Source organism: Coffea arabica, chromosome 11c, assembly GCF_036785885.1.
Source record: "Coffea arabica cultivar ET-39 chromosome 11c, Coffea Arabica ET-39 HiFi, whole genome shotgun sequence".
NCBI lineage: Eukaryota > Viridiplantae > Streptophyta > Magnoliopsida > Gentianales > Rubiaceae > Coffea > Coffea arabica.
In genome coordinates, this window is record NC_092330.1 from 20,754,705 (window position 1) to 20,767,479 (window position 12,775).

A 12,775-nucleotide genomic window follows, 5' to 3' on the forward strand; every position below is an offset into this window, starting at 1 on the left:
AACAAAAAAAAAAAAAAATTGTTGTAGCAGCCAATTTGATCTTGAAAGGAACAAAATAAACTGCCCATCTTGTTCCACAACCAAGTAAGAGGAATCGGGTAACACCAAGCAAGAAAAAGAAAAGGCAGCTTCCTAATCTCCAAAACCCGAAAGATTTCTAAAAGCCAAAGACTTCCAAAACTGATAGGCTAACTTTTAGCCGCATCTTGTTCCCTATTTTATAGTTGCATAGTGCCTAAACTCCTGCCTATCTTTTAGCTATATCACCTGCTATATTTTAGCAAACGGCCCAGAGAAAAAAAAAATTCCAGCAAAGCAAAAGGACCATTTTCCCTGTCGGTTAGTTTTTAGTGTCGTTCTTAATTTTTTTCAGCTTTTGTGTCAATTCCTTTTCCAGTTTTTAGTCTTGAATATATTCTACCACTCCATTCTTAGTGTCCTAATTTTGTTTTCCAAGAAAATCTCTACTCTTACGAACCTCAAATTCTAGCGTGAACTTGTTTTTTGGGCTACACTTGAGCACTTGAGGAGTTCTACTTTCTTCAAGGTTTGCAAGGGGTTGTGAGAAATTTTGGTGAGCTCATTAGAGTGATCTGAGTGACCATACACGAGTGTGAGAGTATACACTTAGGGAGTGAAGTGAAAAAAAAAAAAGAGGGGAGACAAACGTTTCTTTCTCCTTTTTTCCCTTTCTTTGCTACTAACCCTTGCAGGTACACTTGAGACTTCATGTCTAGTGGCAACGAAGGAGTATCTCGTCCCATGGACTTTGAACAAATGATGGAGCAAATGGAGAGACGTTTCCAAGGCATGCTAGTACCCATTCAAGATGAGTTGCTGCAACTCCGAGCGTCTGAAACACCAAAAACCACTAAGTCCATGCGAAGGCGAAGGGAAGTGGAGGAGTCGTCCGATGGTTCCAATAACAATGATGATGATGACGAGGAACCTCCCTTTCGGGTAAGACGAAGGAACCCGACTGGACCCGCTGATGTATTCAAGGGGATCAAAATGAAAATCCCTGAATTTAGAGGACGGTCCGATCCCGAGGCCTTTCTCGAATGGTTATCCAAGATCGAAATGGTCTTTTCTTGCCAAAACTACTCCGAGGTGCAAAAGGTCCAATTGGCAACCATGGAATTCACTGAGTACGCTGTGGTTTGGTGGGACCAAATCAAGAAGTCTAGAAGGAGAAATGGACTCCCTGAGCTCGTTCCATGGCCCGAACTTCGAGCCATGATGCGCACCCGCTTTGTACCTGGACACTATACTAGGGATTTGTACCACCAACTACAAACCCTAATTCAGGGCAACTGGAGTGTGGATGAGTACCACAAGGAGATGGAGATCCTGATGCTTAGAGCGGATGTACAGGAGGATCCTGAAGCCACCATGGTGAGATTCTTGAGCGGGTTACGACCCGATATTGCTGAACGAGTGGAACTTCAACATTATATGGAGTTGCATGAGCTTGTTGACAAGGCCGTTAAGGTCAAGCAGAGGCTCAAGAGAAGGGGTACTACTCGACCGACTTTCGGTAACACCACCTACTCTACCAACCACCCATTCCAACCACGGAATGACTCCCGGCCTTCACCAAATGCTCCTACACCAAAACCGAGATTCGAAGGAGGTAAGGTGGGCAACCCTAGTATTAGCAAGCCGCCCTCTTCTACTCCAAAATTTGAGGAGCCTAGGGTACAAACTAGAGCTCGTGACACTCGATGCTTCAAATGCCAAGGTAGAGGCCATATTGCTAGTCAATGTCCCAATCAAAGGACTATGATTATGATGCAAAATGGTGAGATCGTGAGTGAGGACGAAACCGAGTACGAAGGCATACCACCTCTTGACAGAGGTAGTAAGGGGGAATCGCCAAATGAAGAGGAGTTTAGTGCACGCGAGGGTCATTTTGGGACTGCTTTGGTTGCAAGGAGAGCATTAACTGCACGTGTTAAGGAGGACGAGCTTCAACGGGAGAACATTTTCTACACCAGGTGCTTTGTCAACCAAGCACTTTGTAGTATGATTATTGATAGTGGGAGCTGCACAAATGTTGCTAGTTCACTCATGGTGGACAACTTGAAGTTGCCTACAAGGGATCACCCGCGACCCTACAAGCTCCAATGGCTCAACAACTCTGGGGAGGTTCGAGTAACCAAGCAGGTTCTTATATCCTTCCAAATCCATAAATATTCTGATGAAGTATTATGTGATGTAGTTCCTATGCAGGCTAGTCACATTATACTAGGTAGGCCTTGGCAGTTTGACAGACAGGTGACTTTTGATGGTATGACTAATAAGTATAGCTTCTTGTACAACAGTAAGAAAGTCACACTAGCTCCCCTTTCCCCCAAACAAGTGCATGAGGACCAATTGAAATTGCAACAAGAGTTTGAAAAGTATAGTGCAAAAAGGAAAGAAAATAAGAGAGCCGAGGCAAAAAAGGAGAGGAAAAAGGCTATAGATAACTCGGCAAGTGAGGTAAAAATCGAGGGAAAACAAATGCTCCTGATAAAAGCCAAGAAAGTGAGGAAGTTAATGAGAGATGAGCAGCCACTTCTTATGCTTGTTAGCAAGGAAGTAGCTCTGAATATGTATGAACTTGATACTGATATACCTCTCGAGGTTAAGTCTCTTTTACAGGAGTACACTGATGTCTTCCCCGAGGACGTGCCAAGTGGATTGCCACCACTTAGGGGCATTGAGCATCAAATTGACTTCATCCCTGGAGCTTCATTACCAAATCGCCCAGCTTACAAGAGCAACCCGGAGGAGACTAAGGAGTTGCAAAGGCAATTGGACGAGTTGCTCGGTAAAGGATGGGCACGTGAGAGTTTAAGCCCGTGTGCTGTTCCAGTCATTCTGGTGCCCAAGAAAGATGGTACGTGGAGAATGTGTACTGATTGCAGAGCCGTAAATGCCATCACGGTAAAGTATCGCCACCCTATACCTCGCTTAGATGACATGCTTGATGAGTTACATGGGGCTGTGTTCTTTACCAAAATTGATCTCAAAAGTGGGTACCATCAAATTAGGATTCAGGAGGGGGATGAATGGAAAACTGCCTTCAAAACTAAGTATGGCTTGTATGAGTGGTTAGTGATGCCTTTTGGGCTAACTAATGCACCTAGTACCTTCATGAGGTTAATGAATCATGTTCTGCGTCCATTCTTAGGAAAATTTGTGGTAGTTTACTTTGACGATATCCTAATTTATAGCAAATCTTATGATGAGCACCTAGAGCATATTAGGGCTGTTATGGATGTACTTCGAAGAGAGAAGCTCTATGCCAATCTCAAGAAGTGCAATTTTTGCACTAACGAACTTGTGTTCCTAGGGTTTGTTATAAGTGCGCAGGGAATGAAGGTGGATGATCAAAAGGTAAAAGCTATTCAAGAGTGGCCAACACCAAGGTCTGTGGGTGATGTTCGAAACTTCCATGGCCTTGCGGGTTTCTATAGGAGATTCGTGAGGCACTTTAGCACTATTGCTGCACCCTTGACCGAGTTGATCAAGAAGAATGAGAACTTCCATTGGGGAGATTCTCAAGAACAAGCCTTTCGCGCTTTAAAGCACAAACTCACACATGCACCTGTACTTGCTTTACCTGACTTTTCTAAGACATTTGAAATTGACTGTGATGCTTCAGGTATTGGAGTTGGAGCTGTGTTGAACCAAGGAGGAAGACTATTGCCTACTTTAGTGAGAAACTCAATGGGGCTGCGCTGAACTACTCAACTTATGATAAAGAGTTGTACGCCCTCATTCGAGCATTACAAGTTTGGCAGCACTACTTAAGGCCTAAGGAATTCGTGATACACACTGATCATGAGTCCCTTAAATACCTTAAGGCCCAGCACACCCTGAGCAAAAAGCATGCAAGGTGGATCGCATTCGTGGAGTCCTTTCCGTAGGTGATTAAATACAAGGCTGGTAAGTCTAATGTGGTTGCGGATGCACTCTCACGAAGGTACTCTCTACTCACCTCCTTAGATGCTAAGTTGTTAGGGTTTGAGCTGATTAAAGACATCTATGCACAAGATAGTGATTTCGGTGAACTTTACCTTTCTTGCAAACACACTGGGCAAGGTAAATTCTTCATTTCCGATGGTTACTTGTTTTATGCCAATCGGCTTTGCATCCCACATGGATCCATCCGCGAACTTTTGGTACGAGAATCCCATTCGGGTGGCCTTATGGGACATTTTGGGGTTGATAAGACTCTTGCCATGCTGTAGGAGCACTTCTATTGGCCGCACATGAGGAGAGATGTTGCACGGGTGGTAGAACGATGCTTAGCTTGTAAGAAAGCTAAATCCAAGGTACACCCGTATGGTCTTTACACCCCGTTACCTATTTCTAGTGTACCGTGGGTTGACATTTCTATGGATTTTATACTTGGTTTGCCTAGATCCAAGTATGGCCATGACTCCATTTATGTGGTTGTTGATAGATTCTCTAAAATGGCACACTTCATTGCTTGTCATAAAACGGATGATGCATCTCATATTGCTAATTTATTCTTTAAAGAGATTGTGCGATTGCATGGCATTCCTAGGACCATTGTATCTGATAGAGATGTTAAATTCCTGAGCTATTTTTGGAAGACACCCTGGTCTAAGTTAGGCACCAAACTGCTATTTTCTACAGCGACCCACCCCCAAACTGATGGTCAAACTGAGGTGGTAAATCGTACATTAGGTACCCTATTGCGTGCCATCATCAAAAAGAACTTAAAATCTTGGGAGGAGTGTTTACCTCATGTTGAGTTTGCTTATAATAGGGCTATCCATTCTACTACTGGTTTCTCTCCATTTGAATGTGTTTATGATTTTAATCCGCTAACACCACTTGATCTAGTGCCATTACCTAGTCATGAGCGCGCACATTTGGATGGTAAGAAACGTGCAGAGTTTGTTAAGCAACTGCATGAGAAAGTCAGGGCTAACATTGAGAGGAGAACTGCTCAATATGTCAAGCAAGCTAACAAAGGTCGCCAAAAGTTGATTTTTGAGCCTGGCGACTGGGTGTGGTTACACATGCGCAAAGAACGCTTTCCTGTTCAAAGGAGGAACAAATTACAACCACGAGGTGATGGACCTTTTCAAGTGTTGGAGCGCATCAATGACAACGCCTACAAACTTGACCTTCCTGGTGAGTATGGAGTTAGTGCTACATTTAATGTCTCTGACTTAGCTCCTTTTGATGCAGATGATGCGTTTAATTTGAGGGCAAATCCTTCTCAAGAAGAGGGGAATGATAGCATCATGGTACGTGGGCAGGCCAATAATGGCTCGAGTAATCGAGGAGTTGAGGATCACGTGCACGCCCCAAGTGGACCCATTACTAGGGCTCGTGCAAAGAAACTTCGTGAGTAACTCAATGTACTTATTCAGGCCATACACAAGTCCTTTGAAGGATTCATACACTCAAGTGAAGGTGGTCGCGGTCCGATAATGAGCATTGAATCTACACCTGAGGATTAGGGTTTTGCCAAACCCTAATTTCCGTTTTAGCATCATAGTTAGTTATTTCTACATTAGTTGATTAGATTGAATAATTGGCTAAGTGCATATTGCACGTAGAATCGCCAAGGGTAGGATTGCTAATTTACTCATTATTAGTTGCTAGAGTGGGCTGCCTAGGAAGGAAAGGCCACATGAGGCCTAACCCGTCGGGGGTTAAGCCTCCCTTATTAGGGCCCATATCCACTGCACCCTTAGTCCATTTTCTACTAGATTAGGGTTTTCACTTGTAGCCTATATAAGGCACCATATTACACCAATAAAAGGTAGACACTTTTATGATAAAAATATTGAGAGAGTTTTCTCCATAGCTTTCTAGCAAATCTTGAACAACTTAGAGTTATACTCTAGTGTTCTTGTTCGGCTTATCAATTCAAGAATCGCACTTGAATTGTGGCGCCTTCTACACTTGCCTGAGGTTCACTAATTCGTTTGGTTACGGGTTGAGATAATATCAACAAGTTCGTAGTCACGGGGATTAGAGGGGTCGTAGGGTTTCCGCTGCTACCATTCTTGCGTTCGAAGTCAAATCCAACAAGTGATCTTGGGTCGCGAATCTTCTCACCAACCAGATTCGTATCACACTTATTATTAACACTTCTAATCACACACTTTTTTTACCTAATACTTATTATTATCCACCAAATTTAGTACATACACCTCACCAAGTGATCACACTACCAAAATGCACCAAAGACACACCAAAAATCCTAGTATGCACAAAAAAAACCCTAACTTATGCCCTCCCTTTAGAAAAATCATAACTTGAGTTATAAATATCAAAAATTCATTAAACTTGGCCTGTTAAAAACTAGACTTCAAATACTAATAATCTTTAGAAAGCACCCCCGAAAGAGATTCAGTTCATAAGTTAGTCCAAATTGAGTCATAAGCTACTACAACATTCCTATTGTTACTTGTGCAGGGCAGAATTTTCAGTCAACTTTGCCAATTTTCTGGAATTTATAAAGATTGAATCAAACTCTAAATTTTATACCGTAGGAAGCCCTATGAGTCTAGTTTCAAATGCAACAAACGGAACTCAATTCTGACTTTCCTATACGAAGTTATAGCCAATTTTCCAAAGCTGCGCTGAGCCTCCTGCAAAAATTTCTAGATTTTCTAACTCCTTGAGAATATGAAACTTTTATTAACAAAATTCACTCTCTTGGCTCAAATTCAACCATTAAAGAAACCGAGAATCAAAGGTAAGTGAGTCTACATAAGGGTTATAAAGACAAGTAAAATTTCGGGTTCTCACAGCTTTAGTGATTTGTTTCATGTAATTTCATAGAAGAAATGAGCTTGTAGTTAACTTCATAACCATGAGAGTTGGTATAGTTTAGCTACAAGTATAGTTGATTCACTATGAGAGTAGGTTTCATATACATTAGGAAATTACGCCATAACTAGCCAAGATAATAACATACAAGTAACCGGTAATGTCATTTACAAGAGTAATAAGGAATTCCATACCATGTAAAACGTGATTGTAGATGAGCTAATTGTATATGTATACCCGGCACTCATCAGCTATAAAGAAAAGCATGGAGACTTGTAGAAGAATATTTTGGGAATCTAAAGAATATTTTACAACAACTTTAACAACTCATTTGGACCTTGAATTCATCTATAAATCGGGGGCTTGAAGACATGTTTTCATAACTTTTGGAAGGTTAGAAACACTATCAAAAATGTGGTCTTCACTAGTTTTTCTTTGTTCATTAATTTAGTTCATTAGTATGGTATGATTAATGTAGTTTATCCATCTTGTATTGGTAGCTAGATTTAGATAAAGAATTAAGGAGCAAGATGGAGAGCTTGGAACTTATGTGATAATGGTGACTTCTCTCCTATCACTTTTTCTTTTGTATTTGAATTCATGTTTAACTATATTACGAGTATGGTCTTTTTTTTTCATTCTCTTCATGTGTTGCAAAAGTTTATACCTAAAGTTATGGATGAACTTTTTATATCTTATTAATGATGTTTAATTGGTTATTTGATGATATTATTTTGACCAAGTTATTTAGCACTTTTTCTTATCTAATCATGATTAACTAGCCATTAATTATAATAATCTTAAAGTGTTAAATTTGGAATGAGAATTGAAATTTAACACTAGTTCAAAGAAGTGCTAAACCTAGGGAGTTCACTCACGAGAATAAAGGTGTGTCGCGCCCCATTTTTTGATAAAATAAATAAATGGTTTAAAAAATGTATTTTTTGATTCAATTTGTGATTGGAAAATGAATTGTTATTTAAAAGAAAAATGGGTCTAAATGGGGGTTTGAGAATGCGACGATTTGACCCAAAATTATAGTTTAAAAAGGGTTTTTGAAATAAAAAATCGGAGTCGCCACTTGGTAATGAGTTAAGGTGTACCAAGTCACCTAAAAATGAATTTTTAAAGAAAAATAGGAAAAAGTATTAAGAAACCCCTTTTAAACGACTCCTAGTCCACGTAAACCAACGAAAAAGGTTCGGGAGTCACATTTGACGAAGGGGAAGGCAAGGATAAAAATCCAAGGCACCCCTTCGACCTAGCCAAGGCTAGTTGCGTGATTTAATCAAATATTTTCTTGTTTTAACCAAAGAATTTATTACATTTGGATGTACTATATGAATGCAAACCCTAGACCTAGGGGTATTGGGGGAAATTTCTCTTCAAAGGTTGAATGGTGCCAATCACATTAATTGTGAAGCCCAATAATGACCCTTTGGAGAGGTCACGAATAATGCGAGTGGGATGCAAATGAATGAAATGCATGTATGCAATGTGAGGACATGAGTTTGAAAAAGTAATAAAAAACAATAAATATGTAAATGAAAATGTGCACGTGAGTGGGCAAGGTACGGTATGTGAAATGATAATATGAAGTGCATGTGTGCAAGTGATGATAAAAGTGTTCGTGTGCAAGTGAAGAAACATAAAGGTGCACGTGTGCAAAATGGGAGGAAAAATGAAAGTGTGATGAGGGTATAAAATGATAGAGTGGATTTGAAAATGCATGAGCCTAGGGAATTCATGCATATTGGGTACGGGGAGACCTAAATCGTGACTCAATTTGCCCTTTTATAGAGGGAATACAAGCGTGCTAAGGCTTAGAAAAAGCCACACTCGTCTATATCCCATATTTAAGGGGACCCTCAAGCAAATGAACCCTATAACTAGCATGAAATGCAAAAATCCTAAAATGGAGGGAAAAGGGGTTCGAGGGGGCTTGCAAAATGATAAAACTAAAAAAAATGCATGACATGTAATGAACATGCAAACATGTACTAACGAGGGGAAGTCCCTAAGGGTCTAGCGTTGGACTAGCCCATTCTATGAATTTCGACTAGCGTTGGACTAGTGGAAACGTACATTCGTCCATCACATTCATTCATGGCCATGGAAAGCGAGTAGACATGCCAAACACTTATAAACACATAGCACATAACACTTAGCATGCTCAACTAGATGCAAGAACCTAATTAAAGCAAGTAACACATAACACATAGGCAATTAAGGCCCTAACTATTACATTTGCTAGCTAGGCACACGTCTTCGATAGGTCTTCATTGAATGCTCCTCCAAGCCCTATCTATTACAAGCCAAGAGGTGTACACATACCCCATAAAGAAGAACTTAAATAAAAGCAAAAGTAAATGAAATGAAAGAACTAAAGAAAGGCAATGAAAGCAAATAGTCATGTAATTTCCACGTAACACGTTGGATCACATAGAAGAAACGCAAAAAAGGGATAAAAGAAAATATACCGCCCCCTTTGAATGGTGTCCAAATGAAAGAAAAATGGCTTCAAAACAATAAAAAGGTCAAGGTACCACTTTAATTGAGAAAAATTAAAAGAAAATGGAAACAACCATCCAATTGAATCACTCGAAGCATTCCAAGGCAAGTAAACTACTCGTACTTAACCAATTAAGACAAACAAAGACCCAATTGAAAAAAATTAAAGAGGTCTAAAGGGCCAATTTATTACTATTATAAACACTAAGGAACTAAAAAAAACATAAAATAAAATTAAGAATCTAAGGTGAAACTTACCAAATCAAACTAGAAAATTCACAAAAAGGTAAACGAGGAGCAATTTACTAGTAGCTAAACAACCAAATGCCAAAGAATCCAAAAAAAAATCAAATTAACTACAAGTCTAGGAAAAAGAAATTATTAGACCCTTCAAATTCATTCTACAATCCCTTAAGTATCTACCCAAAACAAATCAAGATGTATTAAAGAGGAAATGGCATGTTAGGAGGACAAAATTAATTAAGTTTCCAATTAATTGGGCCATGGAAGCATTAGATGGAAGCCAAGGGGTTGGAGTGCGATTTTTGAAAGTCATTTTCATGCAAAAGCCATGCAATCACGTAGAAGAAACTTTCTCTGCAACAAATTTCATTTCCAGCCGTGGCTTCTTTCCATTCTACCATGCAAACACAATCCAACAAACAAAAAAACTTGTAAGGAAATCAAACATTCTTCCCCCTCTTCGGAACGCAAAAATCCAGAAAAACAAGAATATTCAAATGCTAAAACAAAATCCAGCAACTTTGGCTTGTTCTTCCTATTTCATGCTGCAAAAACTGAAAACTAGCAAGGTAGACAACTAAACCAGTTTTGGTGAATTGCTGCATTACCGAGTTGCTCAAATGCACTCCTAGCACAATTAAAAATTCAGCCAATCGATCCAAGCTTCAACATTAAACCAAAGACAAGCGTAACTCAACAGGCCAACAACTCCAAACACAAATTCTGGCAACCTCTCATGCGAAGAAAAATGAAAGAAAAAAAAACTTTCTTATAATCTGCTGCAAATTTGTGGCTTACTCTTTGTACAGACCATCCATGAGCTCAAATCAAAACATAATGAGGCAAATATCGCATGTTACCCACTAGTATACCCCAAGACATAAACCATTTAACATGCTCAAACAAGCAAAATATAGTTCGGTGACTGCTAAAAAAAAAACAAAGTGCAGCAGCAATTTCCAGCCGCAATCTTTCGCATTTTTATCATGCAAACAAATTCATCAACCCAGAAATTATTGACCCAATTTAAAACATGAAATTTTGGGTGCAAGATTAAGATGGCAAATCTGGTTTTGATCATCAACAAAGGAAGGAAATTCATTATCCATCAATAACAAAAGAAGCAAATCTGGCTTTGTGCACCTTCAGCCGCAGCTTTTCTTGCATTTTAACATACAAATGTGTTCACCATATATCAGAATTTTAACTACCAATCACCAACTAAACTTGTAACTTCATTGTAGCATTGAAACAAGAAAATGGAGCTAATCATCAAAGGTAGAAAGAAAACTAAACAGCAAAAGAATGAAACAGGAAAAAAAACGCAGCAAGCTTTCTGCAATTCGGCACTTTACAAAATCCAGCTTTCAAACACAATCAAATCCAAACACAAGGCTTTAAACTAGGCAGCAAACCATCATCCAAACAAATAAAAAAAAAACTGAGCAAAATCCAGTGCAAATACAAATAAAATACGTTCAGCCAGTTGAGAAATCTGGAACATATAAAACTGATTTGGCAAGTTGAAATGCATTTTCCAGCAAGTGCTTGGGCATGAATCCGAATTTACCTCGGTTGAATCATTGTGTTAAGTACCCAAAACTAACATGCAAGGCTACTTAATGAAATTACTATCATTTCTAGTTCAGATCAAGTTCGGACAGCAACTATAAACATCCACAAATCCAGAAATTCTGTTCGCCATCCTTGGATGAACTTGCATGTAGCCACGTTCACTATTTCATTCATTTTTTTTTCTTGCTTAGCCGGACCAATAAACTTCCTGCAAAGCTTAATCATCTAATTTTAATTAGTCAAACACCTAACCAAGTGAAAATCAACCACTTTCCAGCAAATTTCATGCTAAAATACCCATGCAATTTCCAAAACAACTTCAACGGCTAAACTGGAAAAATTGTTTCAGCAATCCATCAACTTCCATTAAAATTTCCAACCATGCAACCGAAATTCAGGCCACGTAGTTCATATGCAACATCAAATAAGAAACTATCTATCAGGTTGAGTCCAAAATTAAGCTCAGATCATCACAGCTAGCAAATTAAAAACCGAAACTTCCAGCTCAAGCTCTCGGCAGCTTCACTTCCTTCTCAAACAGATTTTTCTATGATTTAAGCTATCATCTAACCACACAATCCCACATGCATGCTTATAGTCAACTTCATCAACCCATAAACAACTCATCTAAGTTCAGAAATTACCTTAGCTTGAAGCCTAAAACACACGACTAGCAGCTGCAAATCCTCCACTCTCGGCTGTCCAGAATTGCAGTCCGCAACTCTCCCTCTCCCTGGCTCAAACTTGCGGCTGGATTGGAGGAAGTTTGACTCTCGGTTCACTCTCTCCCTCTCTCGGTTGGTCTTGAAGTAAGGTTGGAAGATAAGCTAAGTCCTCACCTCTCTCTCTCTCGTCGTTATTTCCAAAGAAGCTGATCACTTCACAGCTCACGGCATAGGAACAATGGAAATGAGAATGTTATGGTGAGTGGTAATGATTGTTGTGAACCGGAAATGATATAGCGTAGTGGGATGTATATATTGAGGTATTGGGAGTGGAGTGGAGTTGGCAATAACAATGGAAGGTGCTAGGTTGAGAAGTGGAAATGGAACCGGCAGAAATAGAATTGTGATTTTTTGATTTTTTTCTTTTCTCAACTTAATAATTTAACAAAAATAATAGTAAAACTAAATAATAATAAAAACAGCAATTTTAATTACAAACACATCAAAATAAACAAACTAAAAATAACAAAATTACCATTTTCGATCTTTTCTTTCATTTTTCATCATTTTTCATCATTTTTTTCTTCTTTTCTTTTTCAAAATAAATTAACAAAAATAAACCAAAATGCCAAAAAATTAAATTTGAACGTATTTTTGTGAACAATTTTCCTTTTTCTCTTTTTTCATGATTTTTCTACGCTAAAACTTAAAAATAAAAATAGAAACTAGAAACTAAAAAAAAAAACTAAAAGCAACCACGACAAATGAGAATAAAAAGTAAAAGAAATTACACCAAAAATTTGGTGTCTACAGTTTGCCCCTCTTTGTCTGAGTTTTGGAAAAACTTGAGACAAAGAAGTAGACACCAAATACTTACTTGCTTTATTCGGTGGCAAACGTCACGAACGGTGGACGTTTTAGAAATAAGGACTGACCCCTTTTGGCAAAACTTTTAAAATGGAATTGACTTA

The 12,775-nt window shown here is 38.9% G+C and overlaps 1 protein-coding gene across 1 annotated transcript; it reads left to right on the plus strand.

Annotated features, from left to right (window-relative positions):
• Window positions 1-729: 729 nt before the first annotated feature.
• LOC140016504 (uncharacterized) lies at window positions 730-3,732 on the plus strand. Its single transcript, XM_072070035.1, has 2 exons — window positions 730-3,098; window positions 3,222-3,732. Exons 1-2 carry the CDS (start codon window positions 730-732, stop codon window positions 3,730-3,732), a joined length of 2,880 nt encoding a protein of 959 aa, XP_071926136.1.
• The last annotated feature ends 9,043 nt before the right edge of the window (window positions 3,733-12,775 follow it).